This window comes from Mustela lutreola, chromosome 13, assembly GCF_030435805.1.
Source record: "Mustela lutreola isolate mMusLut2 chromosome 13, mMusLut2.pri, whole genome shotgun sequence".
Classification (NCBI taxonomy): Eukaryota; Metazoa; Chordata; class Mammalia; order Carnivora; family Mustelidae; genus Mustela; species Mustela lutreola.
Window position 1 is genome coordinate 32,057,171 of NC_081302.1, and position 27,178 is coordinate 32,084,348.

General features: G+C 39.0%; 2 protein-coding genes across 2 annotated transcripts in view; one reads left to right on the forward strand and one right to left on the reverse strand.

The window, feature by feature from the left end:
- UCHL3 (ubiquitin C-terminal hydrolase L3) overlaps positions 1-27,178 on the reverse strand; it is a 114,449-nt gene that overhangs the window by 61,993 nt on the left and 25,278 nt on the right. The window lies entirely within an intron of this gene.
- Positions 9,136-26,425, forward strand: COMMD6 (COMM domain containing 6). The gene is made up of 4 exons (XM_059144348.1): positions 9,136-9,271; positions 9,361-9,372; positions 21,020-21,172; positions 26,216-26,425. The coding sequence occupies exons 1-4, from the start codon at positions 9,230-9,232 to the stop codon at positions 26,264-26,266; spliced, it is 258 nt and encodes an 85-aa protein (XP_059000331.1). The 5' UTR covers positions 9,136-9,229; the 3' UTR covers positions 26,267-26,425.

A 27,178-nucleotide genomic window follows, 5' to 3' on the forward strand; every position in this document is an offset into this window, starting at 1 on the left:
ATTAAACAAGGTTATGTACTGGTCTACTGAAAATGTGATCAGAGGCTCACAGGAACCGAACCTCTATTTCTCCTGGGAGCAGTGGTTCTGTATTTAGTAATGCAGTATTCATGGTGACTTTATAGAGAATAACTATCACAAATAATGAGAATCAACTGTGTATTTCCCCACTCCTTGACACTGAGTTCAGCCATGTAACTTGTTCTGGTCAATAAAGTAGAGCAGAAATAATGGTGTGCCTGTTCCAAGTCTAGGCCTTAACAAGCTTGTGTTTCTGCTTGCTGTCTTGCACTTCTACTGTTGCCTTGAGAAGAATGTGCTTGGGCTAGCCTGTTGGTCCTAGAAACACAGTAAAAGATACCAAGAGCACACCTTGGTAGCTCTTGGTAGCTCACCTAGGTGAGCACCACCTCATCTAGGCTCAGGCTAGACTAGCCAACACATTGCTAACCCTTGAGAATTGTAAGCTAGATTAATGTTTGCTTATAGCAGGACATTGAGAATTTGTGTGTGTTGGGGAAGAGGCATTAGTTTGTTTTTACATAGCATCAGCTAATTGCTATGCCTGCCAAAACTTCAAATAATCAAGTTAAAAGGAATGGCCAGGTAACTGATACACTTGCCCCAATTCTAAGAGCCAAGTAAAATTGTGAAGTTTTACCTCCAGAAATTTAAAAAAATGTATATGGTAATGCAACTTTAATTTATTAATGAACTATTGAACTATGTTAACTAAGTGAGATGTTATGTTATGTTAGCAATGAAGCAGTAATATGTATTCAGACTTGATTCAGGCTTTACTTTTTTTTTTTTTTAAGATTTTATTTATTTATTTGTGAGAGAGACACAGCAAGAAAGGGAGCACAAGCAGGGGGAGTGGGAGAGAGAGAAGCAGGCTCCTTGCCGAGCAGGGAACCCCATGCGGGGCTCGATCCCAGGACCCCAGGACCATGACCCAAGCCAAAGGCAGACAACCAAGAACTGAGCCACCCAGCCTTTACTCTTAATAGAAATTTTGACATCTCTCATATGTTCGTTGAATCCTCACCACAGTCTGTCAAGTAGGCAGGTGAGATAAGGTTGTCACCATATTACAATCACAGTAACTATGGCTTGGAGAGTGTAAGTTGTTTCCCATGGTTGCACAAGTGGCAGAATGAGACTTCAACCTAGATTTCCTGCAGCAGATTTAGAATTCTTTTCAAAGCAGGAAGGAGGCAGGAGCAGTGAAGATGTTGACAAGCCAGGGAAAGGTACTCAGAAGATAAGCTGGGGATTGGAGGAAGATAAAAAGTATTGTTGCAACAGCAGGTGCCAGAATTCCTCTGCACTGTCTCTTCAGAAAAATTTCACACCATTGATGAACCACTTGGTTTGGAGACTGAGCCCCAAGGACATCCAATTCAGCAGGAGTACAATCAACAGAAAGTCATTATTACATCTCTCTTCATGAGAGGAGGGTCTGAGGAGGGTTAGAGAAGGTAGGGAAGGAAGAAGGAGAGAGAGAGAGAATGAAAAGGAGGAGATAAAAAAAGGAGGTAAGTGAGGAGCTTGAGGAGCCTTATAAGGGAGAAAAATCCTAGAACTTAGTGGATGTCAGGGTATTTGATATTATTTTCACTGCTGATGAATGAGTTTGGACATTTTTCAAATTCTTATGCGTTATAACTTCACATCTTTTCATCTTGGATCCATCCTAAAGTTCTTTCTTAAAGCTCCTGTAGCATTTATTATCTATTCCAGTGCTTCCCAATCTTTCTCCCATGTGATACACACAGATAAACAATATATTTCATGTTCTTTTATTGACTTTAACACCAACCGATTGATTTGGGGGGTTGTCAAAGAATATCAAGGTTTGTCACCATTTCCTACTTGACTAAACTCATGGTATCATTTTCTCACCCACTAATGAAAATTCAACAGCTTTTATTCAAAAACAGCAGTATGTTTCTAACAAAGTGGTGTTTGATGTCTTAATAAAAGTAGTTTCTTCTCAAAACTGTGCTCTCTCGTCCTCATAAATTTCTTTCTCATACTCTGAGGGATTTGGTAATTTATCCATCCTTGAACTGGAATAAGCTACCTTTTTGTTTTATCTACTCAAGACTATCTACTTTTTAAGAGCAATAAATTATTTGGCTGTTTTGTGAGAAAACATGGATTTTTGGTCATTAATAAGCCATATTTGCTCTACCGATACAAGTTTACACCCATTGTTCTACATCCATATCTGGTAATTTTTTGCCAAGTAGTTGTTCTATTTCCATACCTAGTAACTTTATGCTAAATAAAGCATAATCTTTTTAAAGACAACTGAAGTGGCAGTTAAACATAGTAAGTATATAGTCAACAATACCCATAACTCAACAGAAGTGTTGATCGGCTATGACCAAGTTCATGCATGCACTTGAAAAAACAACTGAGTCACAACTACTGTCTGGCTACCTGTCCCTGTAAGAAGCAGGGCAATTGCTGAGATGTTAGATGTGAAAAGAAATAAGAATCTAACAATGGTTGTTATTGTTATGCAGTGTTTGTATAACACCTGACAACCCAATAAGGTTGTCGTCACAGTGTCAACCAGCTCAGGGAATCTTCCAGGTTCAGGCCCACCCAGTTTTCCCTGGAGCTATGGGGATCAATTTCTCTATACACCTGTAACTCATTCGTGGTGCACCACCATAACTACTCACTGTCTTATACCATTTATCTTTATAGAAGTATGTCTAGCTGTCTTCCTACTATATGTGTCTGTATTCTGTTGAGCCTGCATTGCATTGCCAAACCATCATCCTAAAACACAGTTTCTTTGCAATGCTTAAGAACATATCCAGGGTGCCTGGGTGTCTCAGTCCCTTCGGCAGCTGCCTTCAACTCAGATCATAATCCCAGGGTCTTGGGATGAAGCGCTGTATCATTGGCTCCCTGCTCACTGGGGAGTCTGCTTCTCCCTCTCCTGTTGCTTCCCTCCCTGTGCGCACACACACACTCTCTCTCTCTCAAATAAATATTTTTTTAAATGAAAAGAACATATCCAAACCTTGCATAATTTGACCTCATCTGCCTGTGTGATGGTTTAACTTGATCAGAAGTCATGATTACCATAATCCAGCCGTGTTTCTGTAAGCCAGGCACTTAACCGACTTAGGTCTCCTTTTAAATAAGAGACTCTACAAGGTCCCTTTAAGCCAAAGTTGAAACCTGAATCCTGCAGTTTTCAGATAAACATGCGAATTGGCCAGGTGAATTGAAAAGTAGAATGCGGGATAGTGACAAACTGGAAAACGTAAAACCTGTCTAAATGCATTCTGCCTCAGTTTTTGATGTAGCTCCTCTTATTTTCTTTGTTTGGTTTTAAATATGTGGGTAGGCCAGGTTTGGCCCAAAGGCTAAGAATTTATATAATCCGCTATAAGCTCTAAAACCTACTATGAGTCTAGGATCAGTGGTCATGGCTTATTCCCCTTCCTGCCTCTTTGCTCATGTTCCCCATCTAGTACTACTGCTATCTCCCACAGCCCCCACCCCTGCACCAAAAAAAAAAAAAAAAAAAAACCAGACACACACACAATCATATTCTTGAACAGCCTGGAGTACAAGTCGAACATTCCGTTAGCACAAGACAGCTGAGAAAGATTTCAATACGTACTCTGGGAGTTCTGAATCCCTCTGGAGTTCTTGGGAGATTAGACTGCAGACTGTAAGTTAATACCAGAGTTTGAAGTTTTCCCTAATAGCTAGGTGATGTTGCAGAACATTCTAAAGCTTTAGTTCTCTTCTTTTTAAGTTTTATTTATTCATTTGAGCGGGAGAGAGAGTGGGAGGCTGGGGCAAAGGAGCAGGAAGAGAAGAAGAGAGAGAATCCCTAGCAGGTTCCCCACCGAATGCAGAGCCCAACGTGGGGCTCTGTCTCATGACCTCGAGGTCATGATCCGAGCGGAAATCAGGAGTCAGATGGTCAACGCACTGAACCACTTAGGTGCCCTGTGAACTTTAGTTTTCTCATCTTTAAAATGGAAACAATGTATGCTAAAGATCACTTACCGTCTTTTTTTGAGGATTGAATATCATGATGGTTATAATAGGAACCAGTATTTATTAAGTATTTAACCATGTTTCAGGGACTTCACTATGTTGTGATCTCATTTAGCAGTTAGTAAAAACCGTCTAAGTCAAATATGAATAGCCTCATTTTTATGGATTGGAAAGCTGTTGTTCAGGAAGGCCGCCTTTACTGAAGTCACACAGCTGAGTGGTGGAAGACAGATTTAGATTCAGGCCTATGTAACTCTAAAGCCTCCGGTGCTGTCCTAGTTTCCCACTGCTGCTGGAACAAACCACCACAAACTTTGTGGCTTAAAACAATGTAAACTTGTTATCTTACAGTCTGAAGGTCAGAAATCCGAAATGGGTTGTACTGGGCTAAAATCAAGGTGGCAGCGGGGCTGTGCTCTTGTGTAAGAGAATCCGTGTCCGTTCCTTTTCCAGGTTCTAGAAGCTGCCTGCTTTTCTTAGCTCTTGTCCTCCACCACTAACACTTTCTCTGTGACTCTAACTCCTTTGTCACCATCTTCCACATAGTAGGACCCTTGTGATGACATGGGGCCCATCTCAGCAAACCAAGAACACCTTCTGATTTTAAGATTCAGGGATTAGCAAACTTAATTCCAACTGTAAATTTAATCCTTCCTTGCTATGTGACATACTATATTCATAAATTCTGGGGTTTGGGAAGTGACTATTTGTTAATTAAACAAATTAACCCATTTGCCTGGGATGGCTCTAATGTTGTGGTGGCCTCTGTGAAGCAAACCAAAATCCACACCTCTAAATGCCTCAAGTTTACAAGGTCAAAATGCTAAGGACAATCAAATCTCGCACAGCCAACTAGGCTTTAAGCCATTGCCAATCAATACCTTCCTTACTTTGCTTCCCCCATTTCTCTATGAAATCTCTTCTTGAGTTCCTGTGAGTGGAGCCTTCCTAACCATTTCTGGCTTGGCACTGCCTGATAGGAATCGATTTCTTTGTTCAAATAAACTCTAAAAATTTTTAACAGGCCTTACTTGGTTTATCTTTTAACACTTCTTTAGGAGGCCATTATTTTTGCCTATTATATCTACCAATTGTATAGTATAGCATTAGTAAATGTATTTAGTGGACATTTATTGTTTTTGTTCCTTCAGTACCTTTTCATCTAAGTTTTGTTGCATCATCCTCACCTCTGTCTCCTGAAGGGTATGTGTTCTTATCCCTTTTGTTGCTACTGACTGCCAGTTACACAATTCTACCTCTCATGGCCACAATAGGGGGCAGAGGGAAAAAATAGTAATGCATCGCCCTAGACACAGTATTGGTCCAAGGGGTGGGCATATGACCCAAATAGGCAAATCAAAGTCTCCCTTTAAGAATTGAGATGGACTCTCTTATATGAGGAACTTGAGAAGCAGTGTGGAAGGTCATGGGGGTTAGGGAGGGAAAAAAATGAAACAAGATGGGATTGGGAGGGAGACAAACTATAAGAGACTCTTAATCTCATGAAACAAACTGAGGGTTGCTGGGTCCTGGGAAGGTAGGGTTAGGGTGGCTAGGTTATGGACATTGGGGAGGGCATGTGCTATGGTGAGTGCTGTGAAATGTGTAAGCCTGATGAGTCACAGACCTGTACTCCTGGGGCAAATAATACATTATATTGGAAAAAAAAGAAAAGAAAAAAAGAATTGAGATGAAAGGGGGTGTCCAGGTGGCTCTGTCAGTTAAGTTTCTGACCCTTGGTTTTGGCTCGGGTCGTGATCCAGGGTTGTGAGAGTGAGCCCAGTGTGGGGGTCTGTGTGCTGGAGATTCTTCCCCCACTGCTTTTCCCTCCTCCTCGGTGTGCCTTGCACCCCCTCCCTTTCACATGTGTGCATGTGTGCTCTCACTCTAAAATAAAATAAAATCTTAAAAAAAAAAATTGAGATAGAAGAGCAGCTTCCTCTTTCCCTTTGGATCATGAGCCACAGGCTATGACCTCAGCGGTGCTAGCAGTCATACATCTATGGGCAGAGACTCTCTTCTACAGCATATGGAGAAACCCAAGAGAATAAGCCAACAGACAGACAAACTGAATCAGACCACAGCTGAGAAACAGAGATTTTAATTTTACTATTAAAATCTCACACTTCTGTGAGATTCCTGCACTTGGCTCCACCCCTGCATTTCAGAGATCACCCCGTGACAGGATGATTTTGCTATTTTGCTAAGGCTACTTTGAGCTGGGTTAATGTCGCTTGGCACGGAAAAGCCCTAAAATAAAAGCTTCGATTGAAGTACTTCTTGCTTCATGTGTATCAGTTTTGTTTTCTCCATTACACCTACAGAGGTCAGAGTTCATGCCATAGTTCTGGGGACATCCTCCTACACATCTGTCAGTGTTGGTTTTGTTTGTTTGGCTAGGAGCTCCAAAACATGTTTTCTTACTTATAGGTCCTACTTAACATGTAATCACAAAAAATAAATATAAATAAAACAAAAGTTATGGCTGTACATCTTGAATTTTAGCATTTTTGACTCTATTCATAAAATCTGTGTTTTCCAAGTCTGAAACTTGTGTAAGTTCTGATCTTGAATAAGATGGAGGTCTTAAAAGTAAACAGTTGAGGGGCCCCTGGGTGGCTCAGTGGGTTAAAGCCTCTGCCTTCAGCTCAGGTCATGATCCCGGGGTCCTGGGATCAAGCCCCACATCGGGTTCTCTGCTCAGCGGGGAGCCTGCTTCCTCGACTCTCTGCCTGCCTCTCTGCCTACTTGTGATCTCTGTCTGTCAAATACATAAATAAAATCTTGAAAAAAAAAAAAAAGTAAACTGTTGGTCAAACATGCTGAAGTGTCAGGAGCACAGAACAAGATTAACAACTGGCAGACATTGGCCTAAACACAATAGACATTTTACTCTCCCCAAATTTTTCAATTTTTGAAAAGGGGCACTAATGTCTAAAGAAAAAAAAACAAAAACAGTTCTAAAAGAAATTCATGAAAGGGGAGCCTGGGTGGCTCACTCCATTAAGCAGGGGCCTTCAGCTCAGGTCATGATCCCAGGGTCCTGGGATCAAGCTGCACATTGGGCTCCCTGCTCAGTGGGGAGCTTGCCTCTTACTCTCCCACTCCCCCCAGCTTGTGCATGCTCTCTCTCTGTCAAATTAATAAATTTTAAAAACCTTTAAAAAAAATAAAAGGAATGCAGGAAAGATACAGAAAAACAAAATTAACTTTTTAATATATGTTATCTTTTCACTTTTCAGAAATATTTTTATGTAATTAAGGGGGGGTGGGGGGTGTGCGTGTGTGCACACGCACGTGCAGCCTGGTATGGAGCACAATGCCGCCAGGGAGCATCATCTGATGGCAACCAAGAGCTTCAGAGAAATAATCCCTGACAAATGGAATTGACATACCAGTGGGATGCATCACAGTGTTCTATTTTTCTGGACTTTCTTTCATAAGAAAGAAATCACTGGGTTAATTCAGGGACTATGTTCCCAAGCCAGTTAGTACTTTTAATTATGTCCAATAACCTCGAGTCAGTGGCTTTTTGGCACAGATTCTCAGTGTTACATGCCAGGCATGATTCTAGAAGTTTTACATTCATTAAAACAATGTAGTTCTCCAGCAATCCTGAGAGGGCTGTTTTCAGTGGCAGAATTTTAAAGATGCTCCTCCCCCCAAGAGTCTCATCCACTGATTATTTAATCAAGTACTAATCTGGGTACTTCTCTGCACTGATTTTGCAGATATAATTATGATTATGGACCTTAAGAGGTAGAGATTATCCTGGATTATGTGAGAATGCTCGATATAATGATTTAAGACCTTAAGAACAGAACATTCTCAAGCGGGACTCAGAGACTAGTGAGAAGACAGCAGAGGAGAGATAATGCAGAAGGGGAGATCAGAGATTCAAGGTTTGAATCTCTGCTATTAATGGTTTTGAAGATGAAGAGGACCACAAGGAATGCTGATGTCTCTGACACAAAGAACCCCACATCCAAAAACCAGCAAGGAAGTGGGACCTGCGTAGAACCGAGTTCTAGCAACAAGTGGAAAACGGATCCTCCCGGAGAGCCTCCAACAAAGAACCAATGCAGTCCCAAGGACATTTCGCCGGTGCAGTCCTAGATTGGAAGAGATGGAGCAGAAATGATAACCAAATTCAACGGTAATTCTTGATTAGATTCTGGCGGTGGGTTAACATGGGGAACAGTTCTAAAGAATATTGAGACCACTGATATTTGAATTTGGTCCACGTGTTAGATCATAGTATTTTGTCAATATTAAATCTCCTGAGTGTCGTAGGTATTGTGATGATTTAGGAAATGTCTTTGTTTTAAGACGCTATAAGCTCAAGTATTTAGAGATGAAGCGCCGTCATGACCGTATATGTAGCTAGAGGTAAAGCAAATGGATAAAATGTTAAGTTGATGAATCTAGATGAAGGGCACACGGATGTTGATTGAACTACTTTTGCAACTTTTCTCCAAAAAATTTCAAGTTTTTCAAAATAAAAAGTTGGCGAGGGAAAAAAAAAAAAATCGCCTTAGATACTGCGGAGAAGGCATGTGAGATGCGGAGGGGGAAAGAAGGAAGACCGGATGAGAAGGTACCCCGTAGTCAGCTGAGAGCCGGAGTTGGTCGGTGGCAGCGTGATAACGGAAAGCATCCCCACCCCACCCGCAGCTAGGCCAGTGAAGTAATCCGAGGGACAAAAGCCAATCACGCAACTATCGTTTCCAATGGCATCTTCCAGCCCAGCGACTTCTACGGCGAAAGAGGCGTGGTCTCCAGCTGTTTTTAAACTTGGTGGGATCAATTCCTCCGGTGGCCGCCAGTCTGCGCGCGAGCGCAGAAAGCGCGGGGGGGTGAGCGGGGGTGCGCACAGCGGAAGAGTCCACGTCTACAGGCTAGAAGGGGAAGATGGCATCCTGAAGCTAATCGGTCCTTCCCCTCACAAGGTATCTCCGTAGCCTTCGGACCTTTCCCCACATAAATGTCCTTATTGATGAATATCTCCTTGAAACTGATGTTTAATTGACAGTAAGGGTGAGTTACACAAATATGTTTGTTTTTCCGCTCCCCCCCACTTCCGCTGCGTGCGCCAGGCCGCGAGGGGCGGGAGAAGGAAGCGGAAGTGTTGGCGGCCGGGGTGGGGGCAGGCCACCTGGTCAATCGGTGGTCCGGGCCCTCGTCCCGTGCCATGGAGGGCTGCAGCGAGCCGCGACTGGATGCGAAGTCCGAGGTAAGTCCTGGCCTGAGAAGATCCGGGGCAGCGGGGCTCTGGAGCTGGAGGGATGTTTCCCTAAATTGTGTTTTCTGCCTTCATTTTAGGTCACCAACCAGGTGAGTGAAGGGCCGCCCCGCCCTCAGCGAGCGTCAGCTGGGCGAGGGGCGGGCGGTAGCACCTGACCCGCACCCTGCCGCGGGGGGACGATGCGCCGGGAGCCTTCCTCAGCAGTCCCCCAATCCAACGCCTGTGTCTCCGAGTCTCTTTCATCCCGCCAGCCTGCATTGCTCCTTCCACTTTGCACCTGCTACAGTAGCCGCTGCCGTTGTAGTGGGACCTCTTCCGCCCACTCCAGCACAAAGAGTACCGAGCAATTCTTATTCTTGGTGACCGTTTATTCAAAACTAGGTGTAAGGTATTTTAAAATACGATAAATAGAAGAAATTTTTAAAAATCTACAAAGGTAGCACAGCAAACATTTCCTTAGCCTTTGAAAACGTTATTTTGAAGAAGGAAAGTATATCTCTTCAATCTTTCAATGGCTACATATTTTATGCGAGAAAAAAAGAATTTGAATTTTTAAGTATATTTTATGCCTCTTTGTTCTAAGTGTTTCTGTCCTGTTTCAGGTAATAACTTATTTTCAGACGAACAACTTAATAACACATTTCCCAGAAGAAGAGTACAAAAACTAGGGCATTTTAGGTCAGGGGTTTCCCAAGTCCAAACAAAACATAAGAAAGGGCTGAAATAAATAAACAGGAGTACAGTGGAGAGCCCATTGGCTGCTTCCGGTCAACTGTCTCCAGCTGCTGTTGCTTTTGAGGATTCCTGGGAGGTAGGGGGAACTAAAATAGATTAACAACCCCCTTACCTGGCTTTGCTCAGAGTTATTTAGTACACTTTGATTGAATCTCTCAAATCATTTTTATCTATTCACTTACACTAAGGAATATGTTTATTTCAGCAAGACATCCTGAAACTGAATTATGTTGATTATAGGCTTTTAAAAATTGAGCCTGTTTTGGGAGGGGCAGTGTTTAAAACAGCACAGATTTATTATCTCTGTTCTGAAGGTTGGAAGTCCAAAATCAGTTTTGTGGGACTCAAAGTGTTGCCCAGGCTGTGTTCCTTCTGGAAGCTCTAGGGAAGATTTTATTTCCTGTTCTTTCCAGCTTGTAGAGGCTGTCTGCATTCCTTGGCTTGTGGCTTCTACTTCTTTCTTTGAAACACAGCATTCCAACCTTAGCTTCCATAATCACATCATCACTTCTTGTTCTGTTAAGATCACAACTCTTTCTGTGACTCTGAACCTTTTGCCTCCTGATAAGGATCCTCATTATGTTGGACCTACCTGGATAAATCAGGAAAAATCTTCCAACCTTAAGATCCTTAATTTAGTTGAATCTACAAAGTGTCTTTTGTCATATAAGATAACATATTCACAGATTTCAAGGGTTGGAATGTGGACATTTGGCTGGGTGAAAGGGGAGCTGTTCTGAGCCAACTACCCATTCCTTCCATGGAATCATTCACAGGTTATAGGATTATTTACATGGAAGAAGCCAAGACCAAAAAAAAAAAAAAAAAAAAAAAAAAGAGCCCAAAATAATTTAGAAACATTAGAATGTTTCTAAGTCTCTTGTATGAGACTTTAGCAAGGTGATTGATTCAATTGTTAGTAAGTCAGACACAGAGGCTGAAAAATATTTTTGTAAAAGATATCATTTATAACATAAATTATAAACCTTGCAGTCATCTAACAAAAGATTGTTCAAAGCCTTTATGAGGGAAATGGCAATGAGTGCTAGACGTCCGGTTTCCAGTCTGGCATATAAGGAGCTTGGAATGTGGAAGACATCACTTCATCATAAAAACAAGTAAAAAGCTGAACAAACTGAAGAGTTAACAACTCTTGGATCCATCAGATAAGTGAGGTCCCAAGGGAAACTGTTGCCTTCAAATTGGAGAGACAGAGGTGAATACAGAGAATTACAAGTCACCAGAATAGAAATCTGTGGAAACCCGTGCCAGGGTAGGAAAACCTAAACTATAATTGATAAAGTGCTTAGAGGAACTGTGGATAAGTCTGAGAGTGAAAACCTCAAGGACCTAGTCACTGGGGGAGAAAGGGTGGGAAGCACCTGTATGCTTCCATGAGTTTTACCACCAGGAACTCCTAAGTAGAACATTTTTATTCATAGTTTTATTCATAGTTCACGATGCAGTTTTAAAAGTGCTGCTGGAAAAAAAATGATTATTCAAGAATATTGTTAAGGGGAAAAAATCCATTACCCAGCTTTAAGTCATTTATGTTTGCAGTATATGCTCTTTAAAATGCTTTAGATAAAACTAGTGTTTAGGCTTGACCTGTAACACATTCTGTCTTTAAATATTTCTCATGAGTGTATGAAATAGCCAGGTTAATTGAGACGATAGCTCCAGTGAGAGTTCACAACCCCCCATATTACCCATCAGCATACCAACTGTTCTCCACCTTTAAACTATACTCTAAATTCATCTTGCCTTACTACCACCTAAGTGCAACCCTCCATCCTCTTGTCTACACTGCTTTGCAGTGGGCTCTCAATTGGGTCTCCTTGCTTTTCTTCTTAAACTTAATGCTCTATCCAGCAATTTGGATGAGCCATTTGCAAGTCTAAGGTAGACCATGTCTTTCTCCTGCTCAGAGTCTTTTTGAAGTGATTCCTGTCACACTAGAAGAAAGCCATAGACATGGCCTGCAAGGCCCTTCAAAAACTGATTCCTCATCCCTGACTCCTCTTCTGGTTCATGCCAGTCCAATTACATGGGCCTCGTTGTTCCGTGTTCATGTCAGGCGTGCTTCTCCCTTTGTCTAGACTGTTCTGTTTTCCCAGAAGTCTGTGTGGCTTTTTCCCTTTCCTTTATTCTGTTCCCTTTCTACTCAGAAGACACTCCTCAAAGAAGTCTCTCCCAGATTCTACCTAAATAGCCTTCCTGGTCACTCTGTCCCTTACCCTGCATTTTTTTTTTCTTTTACACTTTTTATATTTGTTTATTGTTTGTCTTCCCCACTAGAAGGTAAGGTCCTGAGGCCTGAGGTCAGGGACTTTTTTAAATTCTTTTTTTATATCCCCAATGCCTAGACCACAGTATTCTTTAGTAAATTTTTATTGAATATTGGAGCATATTGTGACTTGTCCATGGCCACATCGTTAAAAGGTAGGGGAGCTGAGATTCCAATCAGGTGGTCTGACTTCGGAATTTGAGCTTGTTACATTGAACAAATCATAGTGCTATCTTACCCAGCACCAGAGGTCTCAGGTTACTCATTACTACACGGTTCTGATACTTAGAATCATTGTTTCGAAGTAGCTTGTGATTTCTTACAGATGTCCAACTAGAACACGTCATCATAGATGAATGATTATTCCTACCGCTACCACTGTTACTGCTTTCCTTGACAGTTTTATGGTAGAAGTAAAAAGTGAGATGTTCCAGGGTGCCTGGGTGGCTCAGTTGGTTAAGTGACTGCCTTTGGCTCAGGTCATGATCCTGGAGTCTCTTGATCAAGTCCCACATCGGGCTCGCTGCTCAGTGGGGAGTCTGCTTCTCCCTCTGACCCTCAGCCCTCTCATGCTCTCTCTCTTTCTCTCTCTCTCATCCTCTCTCTCTCAAATAAATACATCAAAAAAAAAAAAAGTAAGATGTTCCATTGACAATATCTTGTGCTGTTTTTTCTTTTCCCATATACGAGACATAGTGACTTTAACTTGTACATTTTATATAGTGGTTCATAAATGCTTATGTTTGTTTTTCTGTGTTTATGTGTTGGATGCATAAACTGCCCTCAAGGAGTATACAGTAGATGTGGGGGTGGGAGACAGATCCACCTATACAAGACAGAATGTTCTAGGTGCTAAGGTGTAAGAAATGATGTGAATATTCATAGTAAGTTTGAATAAAGTAGGAAAGACTTCACAGAGCAAGTAGAATTTGAGAGGAATTTTAAGTAGATGTTTGAGAATTCTACTGCAAGGGGAGTGAGCAGTATGAGCAAAGGTATAAAAGCTAAAAGCAGATTTAAAGAAGGGATGCAGCACTATTTGAGGGTGAGTGGGAAAATGGGGTCTGTGCTGCAAGATAACTCAGGTACTTGGTATCTACCTCATGAGCCAGTAAATGTCACAAGTTTTGACCTGTGATAGTAGATTTGGCTAATCTATAAACAGTATTTAGAGACCATAGTCTGGATTAGAGCCAACAAAGACCTAGGCAAGAAACTAATTAAGAGGCTGCAGTAAAATTTAAGATAAGATTTAAAAACAAAAAAGGTATTTGTGTAGGTCTGGGGCAATGAGATTGGGAAGAAGGGAATAAACGTTGGCATTGGCTAAAATAAAATCTTGAATGCCTATCAGTTGTTACATATTTTGAGAAAAATCAAAGTTGACCAACTTTTCAAACCTGTGTCACTGAGGGAAAGGGGGTCATCAGTAGAAATGAAATGAGGATGAGAAACATTTTTGAGGGAAGGTGATACATGTCTGGTGTTAGAGGGCATATGTACTATGAATTTTTTAGTAGTGAGTGTGTTTATTGGGAAAGGCTTTATTTTTTCTGACTTTTATTGGAAGTATTAGCATCTCTCAGAGGGAACAGGTTAAACAAACTAAATCTGAAATATCTTTTAGCTGTTTTTGCTAAAATTTCTAGAATTGGTATATTTTAGATTAAACAGTTAAGAGAATATGTTTTTGATGTCATATGTTAAATTTATTGACAAAGTTATTTTCAGCCAGTTATGTTTATCTGCTTTAGTTATGTATTGGCTGGGTAGTAAACTGTGCAAAACTTAGTGACTTGAAATAACAGTTGAGTGATCTTTCAGGACTCTCGTGGATTATCCCGGCTTAGCTAGGTGGTAGCTTCTACTCTTTGTCATCTAGAAGCCTGATTGAGCCAGAAACCCAGAGGGCTTACCCCCATGGCTAGTGATGACGTTGGCTAAGAGCTCAGCTAGAGCTGATCATTGGAGTGGCTTGCTTATTCTCCCTACATGGCTGTTCACCTTAAGGTAGCTGGGTTTCAAGAGGGAAAGTCCCAAGAGCCAGCATTGCATAAAGAAAAAGGCGGACACTTCCATTTCTCCTAAGGCCTGGGCTCAAGGATTCCAGAAAGCCTCTTCTGCCATATTCTGCTGGTCGGAGCAATGACAGGGACAGCTCATATTGGTGCAGAGGGAAAATAAGCTCCACTTAATGTGAAGAGTGACATGTATGTACGTGGAGGGGTGTATTGGAATCTATCTTTGGAGACCAGTTACCATAAGCTCTGGAAGTTAGAAACATACTAGTTCAACAAATATTTATTTGAACATTCACTTTGTACCAAGTATCGTTGTAGTAGATTCAGTAATAAACTAGATGGATAATGCTCTTCCTCTTAGGAAGTTTGAATTTCCTTGGGGTACAGGTCATAAGTAAACATGATAATTTCAGATAATGATGAGTGCTATTGAGAAAATTAAAAAGCAGAGAATGGAGAAAGGTATCAATAAACAAGGTGAGGAAGCCTAATAACTTAGCGAATGTTGTATACTTGGACTAGAGTAATATGACTTCTCCAGTAGAAATTTGCTAATAACTCATGCCTTAATCAATTTTCACACACAAACACTAAGTGTAGCATAATGCTGTCCAATAGAATTTTCTGTGGTGGTGGAAATGTTCTCTGTTGGCACTGTCCAGTAGGTAGTACTAGCCAGATGTACTCTGGAGCACTTGAAATATGACTAGTGCAACTGAGGAAGTGAAATTTTTTATTAATTTAAATAGTCACATTTGGGTAATGGCTACTGTATTGGACAGCTCGAGTCTAGCATGTAGAAGATGATATTTTCATGCCATCCGAGGCCTGTTTACTTTTTGACCTACTAGAACTTAATTTAATTCCAAAGAGTAATGTTGCAACTGGGTATAATGAAAATTGCATAGAATATGGGATCAGACAGATTAGGGTCGGAATAGCAACTATACAAGTTTTGTATCGTTGGGTGAGTTATTTGGTCTGTATTTTCCTCATAGTTACTTTTGAGAGAGATTAATGTGTGGAAAATACTTTACATTCCTTCCATTGGCAGACTTTCATTTTAAAAAGAAGAGAACACCAAAGTATGTATTTTATGACTCCAGCTATAAAAAATACATACAAAGACTAGAAATAAGAAAATAGTAGTTAAGATAGAGTAGTGCATGATTGCTTTTCTAATATTATATGTTGTATTTTGAAAAAATAAAAGTTAAATTTAAACTGAAATGTAAATTTAAACTGAAATGGTGTTTACCAATATTTTTCTTTATAGTTTTTATATGATGTTTTTACATTGATAACTGCAGCTACCTATCAATTATTTTTTTAAAGATTTTATTTATTTGAGAGAGAGAGAGTGTGTGTGTGTGTGCGCGTGCGCACGCAAACAAGTACGGGGAAGGGCACAAGATGAGGGAGAACCAGACTCCCTGCTGAGTGTGAAGCTGGCTGGACATGGAGCTCTGTCCCAGGACCCTGAGATCATGACCTGAGCCGAAGTCAGGCACTCAACCAAGCCACCCAGGAGCCCCTAGATCAATTAAATTTTTAGTCACACTAAAACCGTGACTGACTATAGCTAATTTCTTTGTTTTCCTTTTTATCTATATTTGTTTTATAATTTTCTTGTTGTTTCTTTTTAAATAATTTATATATTTATTTGCTAGAGAGAGAGTGAGAGAGAGGGGCAGGCAGAGGGAGAAACAGCCTCCCGCCTGAGCAAGGAGACCAACTTGAGACTCAATCCCAGGACTCTGGAATTATGACCTGAGCCGAAGGCAGACACTTAACTGACCAAGCCACCCAGGTGTCCCTCTTTCTATTCATTTTACTTGGGGATGTTTTTATGTTTTTTCACTACTAGTTTTTTTTTCTTTATTTATACATTTTCCTTTTTTTCTTTGTACATTTTCCTTTTCTTAATTCTATAATAGTTTAGAGAGTGTATTATTTCATTCTTAATATCCTCCATAATGATGTGTGCTCTGCTCTGATTTTTCTTTTATTCTTTTCTTGTTAAAATCTCCAGTGCAATTATTCCTAGTTAAGGCTAAACCACATTAATTAGAAAATTTGCTTTTAATTAGCATTTGCGTGTTCAGTTTTAGAATCATAAACTGAATTCCATCTTTCTTTTATTTAAGAGTATTCCTTTTGCACAGTGAGTGTCTGTGTGGTAGCTCTCCCTGTTTTGTCACTTGAGAGTTCACCATTGTCTGCGGATTCCAACATTGTGTTCCTTTGTTGATTTTCTGTTTGAAACGTTCTAAATAGTCCAGAGTTTTATTTTGGACTCAGAGTCAGATAAGTAATGATTTTCTCTACCATTTTCCTGTAGACAGTAAAGCATCAAGAAATTGTGTTAAAGCCTCTGCCTTTGGCTCAGGTCATGATCTTAGGGTCCTGGGACCGAGCCCCGCATCGAGCTCTCTGCTCAGCAGGGAGCTTGCTTCCTCCTCTCTCTTTGCCTGCCTCTCTGTCTACTTGTGATCTCTGTCTCAGATAAATAAATCTTAAAAAAAAAAAAAAAAGAAAGAAAGAAAGAAAGAAAGAAAGAAAATAATTGTACAGGCTGAGTAAGTCTAAGAAGTACTCTGAATTAAATTTTTGGATATCCCCATTAATCTAATACAAAAACTGTATCTCTAATCATGAACTCTCTTAGATTCTGTTCTTGGATTTTTAGCCACTTATTGAACATTCCTATTTAAATATCCTGTATCCCCACTTGCTAATCTTTAAATATACCAAGTCTGATTGGTAACATGATATCAACATTCTCCCTATCATCTGTACTCACATTTGCATAGTTGTCTTTGATCTCCCATAATTGTGAAGAAAAATGTCAGGACCTACTGATTCATTCTTTAAGGATCAGTTTAATCCTGCTAGTTACCACCTTAGTTCCAGCACTTAAAACCTCTTTCCTGGATTATTGTATTCTGCCACCACCAGATGAATATTTTTTAATCTATACTTTCACATCCTTGTCTTTACTGAAAAAAATTCAGTGAGTCTCCATTGCATACCGAAAAAGTTTAAATGATTTAACATATTTTCCATAAGATAAAGTATATGAGAATACTTAAAAAACCTCTGAAAACCCACAATTTGAAAATAATTATTGGCTTCTTCATCTCTTTTTTTCAGCTTTATCTTCCATACTTCCTTAGAGGAGCTGTCCACTTTAAGGCAGTTAAATGCTCTCTTGTACCAGATATTGACTCTCTCCATCTCTGGTTGGTTCAGCTTAATATTTAGTAACCATTTATTCTCTGTTAGGTGTATATTTTTGGAATATTTAAAGAAGACACATTCTCATCTCAATTTCAGTTCTGTTTAATCTTCAAAACTGAGCTGAAAGCTTATGTTCTCTGTAAAGCATTCCTCTGATCACTGTAGCCTACAATAAGTTTTTCCTTTCCACCAGAAAAGTGTTTTGTATTCAGTGACTTATATTCCCTCCCCCCACCTGATATCTACAAGATAACATATGCAAAAAAAAGTGCATTACCATGGCCAGCTTAATGAATAATTTTAAAGTGAACACCTTTGTAACCATAATCAAATTCAAGAACTAGAGTATTACTGGTACCCCAGAAGCCCACCACATACCCTTCCCCAATCGCACCTCTCCCTACTCTTCTCCCTGGAGGTAATGATGATCCTTTGGTGATAATCACATTCTTGCCTCTATATAGTTTTCCTACCTGTGTATGCAGCCTTAAACAACATTGTATTTCCTGTTTCTCAAGTTTAAGTGAATGGAATCATGTATCTTTTGACTTGTTTCTTTCAACATTTTGGTGTTAGTGTAGCTGAAGCTCATTGATGTACATATTTATCTTTCTTACAACTGCTGAACATTTGGGTGGTTTCAATTGAGGACTATTATGAATATTGCTGTGCAGAAGCTTTGAGTTTAATGTAGTCCCACTTGCTTACTTTTACTTTTTTTGCTTTTGGTGTCATATTCAAAAAATCATCACCAAGATTTCTGGAAAAATCATCACCAAGGAGCTTACGCTTACATTTTCTTCTAGGAGTTTTATGGTTTCAGATCTTACTTCCAAGTTGTTAATCCATTTTGAGTAGATTTTTGTGTATGGTATAAGATAGTAGTCAAGTTTCCTTCTTTTGCATGTGGCTGTTCAGTCTGCCAGTATTTATTGAAGATACTGTCCTTTCACCACTGTATATTCTTGCTTCCCTTGTCATAAGTTAATTGACCATATATGCATGGGTTTATTTGGGGGCTCTCTATTGTGTTCCATTAATCTCTTTTCATGCTAGTGCTATCCTTTAAAAATTATAACTTTGTAACATAGTTTGAAACCAGAGAGCATGACATCTCCAGCTTTGTTCTTTCTCAGAATTTGCTTTGGCTATTTGAATTTTTTCTATTTCTGTAGAGAATATCTTTGGACTTTTGATAGGGGTTGGTTTGAATCTGTAGATTGCTTGAGTAGTATGGACAATATTTTAACAACATTATTCTTCCAATCCATGAACACAGGATATCTTTCCATTTATTTGTGTCTCTAATTTTTTTTTAAGATCTTACTTATTTATTTGAGAGAGAGAGAGAGAGCACAAGCTGGGGGTGGGGAGGGAAAGGGAGGTTGGAGAGAAGAGGGAGGGGGAGAAGCAGACTCCCAGCCATGCAGGTTGGCTGAGGGAGGTCTGGATCCTAGGGTTCTGGGATCGTGAACTGAGCTGAAATTGAGTCAGATGCTTGACTGACTGAGCCATCCAGGTTCCCCTCTATTTTCTTGAGGTGTAAAGTTAGCTTGTTTAGTTAAGACTTTTCTTGTTTCTTGAGGTAGGTAGGCGTTTATTGCTGTGAACTTCATCTGAGAACAACTTTTGCTGTATCCCATAACTTTTGTTATATTACATGTTCATTTTCCTTTGTCTCAAGGTATTTTTTAAATTTCTCTTTTGAGTTTTTCTTTGACCCATTGATTATTCAGTAACACGTTGTTAGGTCTCCATATATTTGTGAATTTTCTCGTTTTTCTCCTTGTAATTAATGTCTAGTTTCATACCATTGTGGTCAGAAAAGATGCTTGATAGGATTTCAGTGCTCTTACAATAAGACTTTCTTTGTCCTAACAAATGATATGTCTTGGCAAATGTTCCATGTGCACTTGGGAAGATGTGTATTTTCTCACTATTGGATGGAATGTTCTGTAAATATCTGTTAAGTCCATCTGTTAAGTCCAATATGTTAGAACATATTGTTTAAGGCTGATGTTTCCTTATTGATTTTCTCTCTGGGTGTTCTATCCATTGATGTAAGAGTGGTATTAAAGTCTTCTGCTGTTATTGTACTGCTGTCTGTTTCTTTCTCTAGGTCTGTTAATATTTGCTTTGTCTATTATTTAGGTGCTCCTGTGTTGAGTGCATGAATATTTACACGTTATATCTTCTTATTGGATTGAACCCTTTTTCATTATGTAACTTGCTTTTATGTTTCTTATCACAGTCATTTTAAAGTCTATTTTGTCTGATATTAAGTATAGCTACCCCAGCTTTCTTTGGTTTCCATTTGCATGGAATACCTTTTCCATCCCTTCATTTGTAGTGTATTAGCCTGTCTCTTGTAGGCAGTATATAGATGAGTCTTGTTTATAAAACATCCTAAGTTTTATAAAAAGAGGTTTATTTATAAGCAAAGCTTTTTGCCCTATCAGCACTCATTTGATAGCAAAAAGTATCAGTCTATCAACAAGTATTTTTTGTAAGTGCCTGCTGTGTACCATTTACTTGTTAAAGCTTTGAAAACAAGAAACAAAATCCTTCTACTCACCATCTTGGGTTTTAGTCAATATTAAGAGCTGAATTTATCCAATCCTGTTTTATGCCCAGAACACTGAGCAATCATCAACAGAAATTAGATTAAAAGTATTAAGGCAGCCAGTAGTCAATAAGCATATAATCTTTGGAGTCCAGCAGACTTTGGTTTCAGTTCTGATCACAGAAATGTGTGACCTTGCACACATTATCTAAGCTTTCTGAAATTCAGTTTTGTCATCCGCAAAATGGAAATAATAGCCTATAATGTTACAATGATTCAATGAGGCATTTAATACATATAAACTACATAGCACATCACCTGACAGGTGTTCATCATTAACAGTTAACAATCATTAACGCAAGTGCTTATGCTCGCGTATGGCTTCAGGTCGAGGACCATGGTGAGTGAGGAAACTGGAATGGTTCCCATGTGGGTCCCAGTCACATATGAAGATGGTATGTAGCTCATCTTCCATTTTAGGATTTTGGGTCATGGAATGGGAGAAAGCATATATGGAACAGGAGAGTGAGGTGAGAGAGGCTACAGAGCATTTGTGGTCCCATTAAATGCAGGAGCAAAATGAAGGGAAAACCAGAAGTCGTACCACATCTTCCTTCTACTTCCATTGTACATCTGGTAAAGATGGATGTGTGTGTGTTTTATTGTAATGATGACGGTGTTGTTTTCCAACTCTGTTTCTATCCCATATTGCCTCTCTCCCATTTTCATTTGATTATTGTTCCCCTAGCAATATTAAAATGAAGATATTTTCTTTGACTGTGACTGGCACTGAAACTAAAAGTTCAGTGTGAGAGCAGTAAAATTGAATAAATATCTGCATTCATGGCAGTGTTATTACCCATGTATCCTTCTATAATGTTTCATTACAGCTTGTAGATTTTCAGTGGAAGCTGGGTATGGCCGTGAGCTCGGACAGTTGCAGATCTCTTAAGTATCCTTATGTTGCAGTGTTGCTGAAAGTGGCAGATCATTCAGGCCAAGTAAAGAACAAGTCCTTTGAAATGACAATTCCACAATTTCAGGTTTGTGATTTTACTCATTCAATTGTAATTCATTGTTCTGTAATTGCTAGTAAAGAATGTCTAAAATCTTTCTTAAGGAAAATTGTAATTGTTTTTACTTTCAGTTTTTTTTTTTTAATCAGAGAGAGAGAGGGGGAGAGAGCGAGCACAGGCAGACAGAATGGCAGGCAGAGGCAGAGGGAGAAGCAGGCTCCCTGCTGAGCAAGGAGCCCGATGTGGGACTGGATCCCAGCACGCTGGGATCATGACCTGAGCCGAAGGCAGCTGCTTAACCAACTGAGCCACCCAGGTGTCCCTTACTTTCAGTTTTGATGTGCTTTATATTTATTAGTACACACAAAAGATCTGAACTTGTTTTCTTTGGGAATTTGATAAATTTCACTATTTTCAATATAATGCTGAACTGGTGTACTGTCATATTTGATCACTTTAACAGTACTCCTCTGTGAATATATTTAGGGAATTTTCATCTTCTTTGGCAGGAAGATGAACTTTTCATTTAACTGTTCTACTCTTATTCTTTTTAGGCTTAATATTTGAGAATGATAGCTAAATGAATCTTATCTTTAAACAGAGTTGACCCTGAATTTTCTGACTAAAAATGTTTATAAAATTCTGATCAGCATACCAGTATTTGATAATAGTTTTATCAGCTAGAGATTTGAGTAACTCAGTAATTTATATGTAGAGTCATCTTATTCATATGATCATTTCTACTGCTTTTCTGTAAGCAAGGAAGAAGAAAAGGGGATGAGTGAAAAATTAGATATTCTTCAAGATATATTCAAGGAAATGTTTTATCATTGACTACTTTAATTGGCCTTAGAGTTTTGTTTTTGTTTGTTTTGATTGCTTGGATACTTAAGACTCCCCACAGTAGTTGGTACTCTAAGAAAAAATACTCTAGGGGCGCCTGGGTGGCTCAGTGAGTTAAGCCGCTGCCTTCGGCTCAGGTCATGATCTCAGGGTCCTGGGATCGAGTCCCGCATTGGGCTCTCTGCTCAGCAGGGAGCCTGCTTCCTCCTCTCTCTCTCTGCCTGCCTCTCTGTCTACTTGTGATCTCTCTCTGTCAAATAAATAAATAAAATCTTAAAAAAAAAGAAAAGAAAAGAAAAGAAAAAATACTCTAAAAAAACAACCACCAAGTGAATGCAATGGAAATATAATGAGAATTCTTTGTAAAACTAAAAATATATAAAATATAAGAAAATAAAAAAATAAAAAATAAAAATAAAATATATAAGAAAAGCTTCTCATGGGCCAAAGGATGCTTTTGATTTCTTCTTTTACAAACTACACCGTTTCCGTAGCTTTATTGAGGTATAGCTGACAAATAAAAATTGTATATATTTAAGGTATATGATGTGATGTTTTGGTATTATGTGTAGATTGTGAAATGATTACCACAATCAAGTTAATTAACATAATCCACCACCTTGTATGGCTACCTTTTTATATGTGTCTGTGTGGTGTCTACTCTCAGTAAATTTCAAGTACACAATACATTATTGTTTTTATTATTAACATATAATAGTATTATTTGTTTCAGGGTAAGGTCTGTGATTCATCAGTCTTACACAATACACAGCGCTCACCAAAACACATACCTCCCCAATGTCTGTCACCCAGAAACCCCATCCCTCCCATCCCCCTCTATTCCAGCAACCCTCACGTTGTTTCCCGAGATTGAGTCCCTTAATGGTTTGTCTCCCTTTCTGGTTTCATCTTGTTTGATTTTTTCCTCTCTTCCCTTATGATCCTTTGCCTCTTTTCTCAAATTCCACATATCAGTGAGATCATAGGATAATTATCTTTCTCTGGTTGATTTATTTACTTTAGCATAATACCCTCTAGAATTCCATCCATGTTGTTGCAAATGGCAAGATTTCATTTTTTGATCTATATATATGAACCACATTGTCTTTATCCATTCATCTGTTAATGGACATCTGGGCTCCTTCCATAGTTTGGCTGTTGTGGACATTGCTGCTGTAAACATTGATGTGCAGGTGTCCCTTCAGATCACTACATTTGTATCTTTGGGGTAAATACCCAGTAGTGTGATTGCTGGGTCGTAGAGTAGCTCTATTTTCAACTTTTCGAGGAACCTTCATGCTGTTTTCCAGAGTGGCTGGAGCCACTCCACAATACATTATTATTAACTATAGTCACTATACTGTCTATATATTAGGTCTCCAGAACTTATACATCTTATAACTGAAAGTTTGTTCTTCTGAACCAACATTTCCTCATTTCTCTTACTCCCCAACCCTGGTAACCACTGTCTACTCTCTTGTTACCTTACCAAGAGTTCTACTTTTTAGATCCCACAGATAAGTGAGATCATGCAATATTTATCTGTCTGTGTTTGGCTTACTTCATTTAACATAATGTCCTCCTAATTCATTCATGTTGTCAAAAATAGCAGGATTTCTTTCTTTTTAAGGATGAATGGTATTCTGTTGTGTGTATATATAGAGAGAGACACACACCACATTTTTAAATCCATTCATCTGTCAACATACAGTTAGGTTGTTTCCATATCTTAGCTACTGTGAGTAATGCTGCAAAGAACATGGGAGTGCAGATACCTTTTTGAGGTAGTGATTTTATTTTCTTTGAATATATACCCAGAAGGAGGATTGCTGGATCATATGGTAGTTCTGTTTTACAAATTACATTTTAAGGGTTTTTGTTCCCTTTGATTTCTTTCTTTTAAAATAGATACTGCTGTTGGGACGCCTGGGTGGCTCAGTTGGTTAAGCAGCTCGCTTCGGCTCAGGTCATGATCCCAGCGTCCTGGGATCTAGTCCCACATCAGGCTCGTTGCTCAGCAGGGAGCCTGCTTCTCCCTCTGCCTCTGCCTGCCATTCTGTCTGCCTGTGCTCGCTGTCTCCCCCTCTCTCTGATAAATAAATAAAATCTTTAAAAAAAAAATTAAATAGATACTGCTGCTTTCAAACAAAAACCTATGGTCACAGATTCAACATTATTATGCTAAGTAGCATCCTGGAAAGAATTAAGACTGGTCTTAAAGGAAATATAGTATATTATGATATGTGAGTAGCCTTCAATTCAATATAAGGACCAAATCAATTTAAAAAAAACAGGTTTCATGGGGCACCTGGGTGGCTCAGTGGGTTAAAGTCTCTGCCTTCGGCTCAGGTCATGATCCCAGGGTCCTGGGATCAAGGTCCGCATCAGGCTCTTTGCTCGGCAGGGAGCCTGCTTCCCTTCCCCTCTCTCTGCCTGCCTCTCTGCCTACTTGTGATCTCTGTCTGTCAAATAAAGAAATAAATAAATCTTAAAAAAAAAAAAAACACAAAAAACCAGCAACAGTTTTCATTCCTTCATATAATTCACAATCTTGGCCCAATTCTTATTTTTTTATATAGCATTCATGCTCTCTGATTCTACCTCTAAGAATTTTTTTTTTCCTAAAGAAAAGAATCACAAATGGGACACATTTTTTAAAGGTTGTTTTTACATGGCTTTTAACCAAGAACAGAGCAGGACTGAGAGAATAGGAACTTTTTTGAGCTTTTAATTTGTATCTTTCTTGTAGCTGAGATTTTGACCATCAGTATATAGTCTTAATAGTTTTTACATCTGGCTTCATTACATATAAACTAAAATGAAATATATATACGTTTAAGTAGCAAAGAGAATTAAGACCAAATAAGAAGGAAATGCAGATATGTAAATCATTAGAGCATATCCTAATTGCTGAGGTTAAGTTTCAGATTTGCCTCCTAGTTCCTAGCAGGTAGAGAAGAAAGGAAAACAATTTGTTTACTTCCTCTCTTGGAGATGTGGGAGATGGGAAAAAAGATGATTTTTATAGGAGAACAAACATACCAGCTAATTTTTAAATGAAAGGAAACTATCCTTTTACTATATAAGTCATTGTCAGTATTGGGTCTTTTTTTTTTTTTTTCTTTTAAGATTTTTAAAAATTTATTTGAGAGAAAGAGAGACAGAAATAGTGACAGCATGAGTGGAGAGAAGAGGGAGAAGGAGGCTCCTCGCCAAGAAGGGAGCTGAACTTCAGGTGCTATCCTAGGACTCAGGACCATGACCAGAGCCAAAGGCAGATGCTAACCTACTGAGCCACCCAGGTGCCCTAGTATTTATTGGGTCTTTCTTTCTTTTTTTTTTTTTTTAAAGATTTTATTTATTTATTTGACAGAGAACACAAGTAGGCAGAGAGGCAGGCAGAGAGAGAGAGAGAAGCAGGCTCTGCACTGAGCAGAGAGCCCGATGTGGGGCTCGATCCCAGGACTCTAGGCAGAGGCCTTAACCCGCTGAGCCACCCAGGCGCCCCTTATTGGGTCTTTCTTACTGTAACTAATAAACCCATATCTTAAAGAAGACAGCTCCTATCATCCTGAAAAAGTCTTTCACTAGATTTAAAGTGGTTTAAAGCCTGGAAATGGATTTTTTTTTTTCTTTTTTAAGAGCTGCACGTTGTGTGTGCCTGGGTGGCTCAGTCACTTGAGTATCTGACTCTTGATTTCTGCTCAGGTCATGATCTCACGGTCATGAGATTGAGCCCCATATCAAGCTCCATGCTCAGCACAGAGTCTGCTTGTCCCTCTGCCTTCCCTTCTGCCCCTCCACCTGCTCTCCCTCTCTAAAATCAGTACATAAATAAAATCTTAAAAAAAGAAAGAATTGCACACTACCAACTAAGCCAACCAGGTGCCCCCCAAACTGTCATTTTTGTTTTTATCTTCATTGCATAGTATAGTGTTGGGTATTTAATAATTCTTTCTGGTATGATCTCAGAAGAACTTTTTTTGTGTGTCATTTTAAATATTTTAGTTGTGAGGTAATAATCCAACTCTATAATAGTATTTATGCTTGTGGTACCAAATTGTACCCTTTTTTTTATATAGCTTTCCAATAATAATAGTGATATAAACTTAACATAACAAATTTAATATGTCATGTGGTCTTTAATGGTCAGGTGTAATAAGTTAAAGAATTACTTACATATCCTTTAAAAACTAATTTAATATTATTTTTCCTTTTTCTCTCCAGAATTTCTACAGACAGTTCAAGGAAATTGCTGCAGTTATAGAAACTGTGTGAAAACTGATTACTTGGCTGATAAATTACTACCATCATCCTAAAATCATGGACTTCACTTCCTGTAACAAAACTGTATAAAGGTCAAATGGTATTTATTGAACGAAAATTGTACTTTTGTTTTTCCATTTTTTAATAATAAAAAAATTAGGCAAACAGGAATTAGATTGTGGTGATCAATGCAAAACTTTTTGAATATACTAAAAGCTGCTGAATTGAATGCTCTAAAGGGTGGATTCTATGTTATATAAATTTTATCTCAATAAAAAAATCAGACAAACAGTTGAATGCTTGATATTGGAGGCAACACAAGTTTATGTGTTAGACCAATAATTTTAAAACTTAGCAATAACTGTACCCATTTTATAAACAGAATCTCTTATGGAGTCCTATATATAAACTATATATAAACTTTAAAAGTAGCATTTGATTGTAATAACACTACAAATTCAATTTTTAATACTCTTAATTTTTTTATTTTTAATAAAATACATATTTAATTTAATAAAATCAAATTTTAGTATTTTAATATTCACTGAAGATAACAGCAATCAGTAAGAAAACTGAGCCTGCTCCTTCTCATGCATTTGGATCAGGTTAGGACTGACCATTGCTGCCTTCTATACCCAAGCACTTAGTTGTTACTCTTATTAATATTTGTGGGAAGTTCACATACATGCACGGAGATAGAACAATATGATTTATCTTGAGTTCTTTTTTTTTTTTTTTTTTAAAGATTTTATTTGTTTATTTGACAGAGAAAGATCACAAGTAGGCAGAGAGGCAGGCAGAGAGAGAGAGAGGAGGAAGCAGACTCCCTGCCGAGCAGAGAGCCCGATGCGGGACTCGATCCCAGGACCCTGAGATCATGACCTGAGCCGAAGGCAGCGGCTTAACCCACTGAGCCACCCAGGC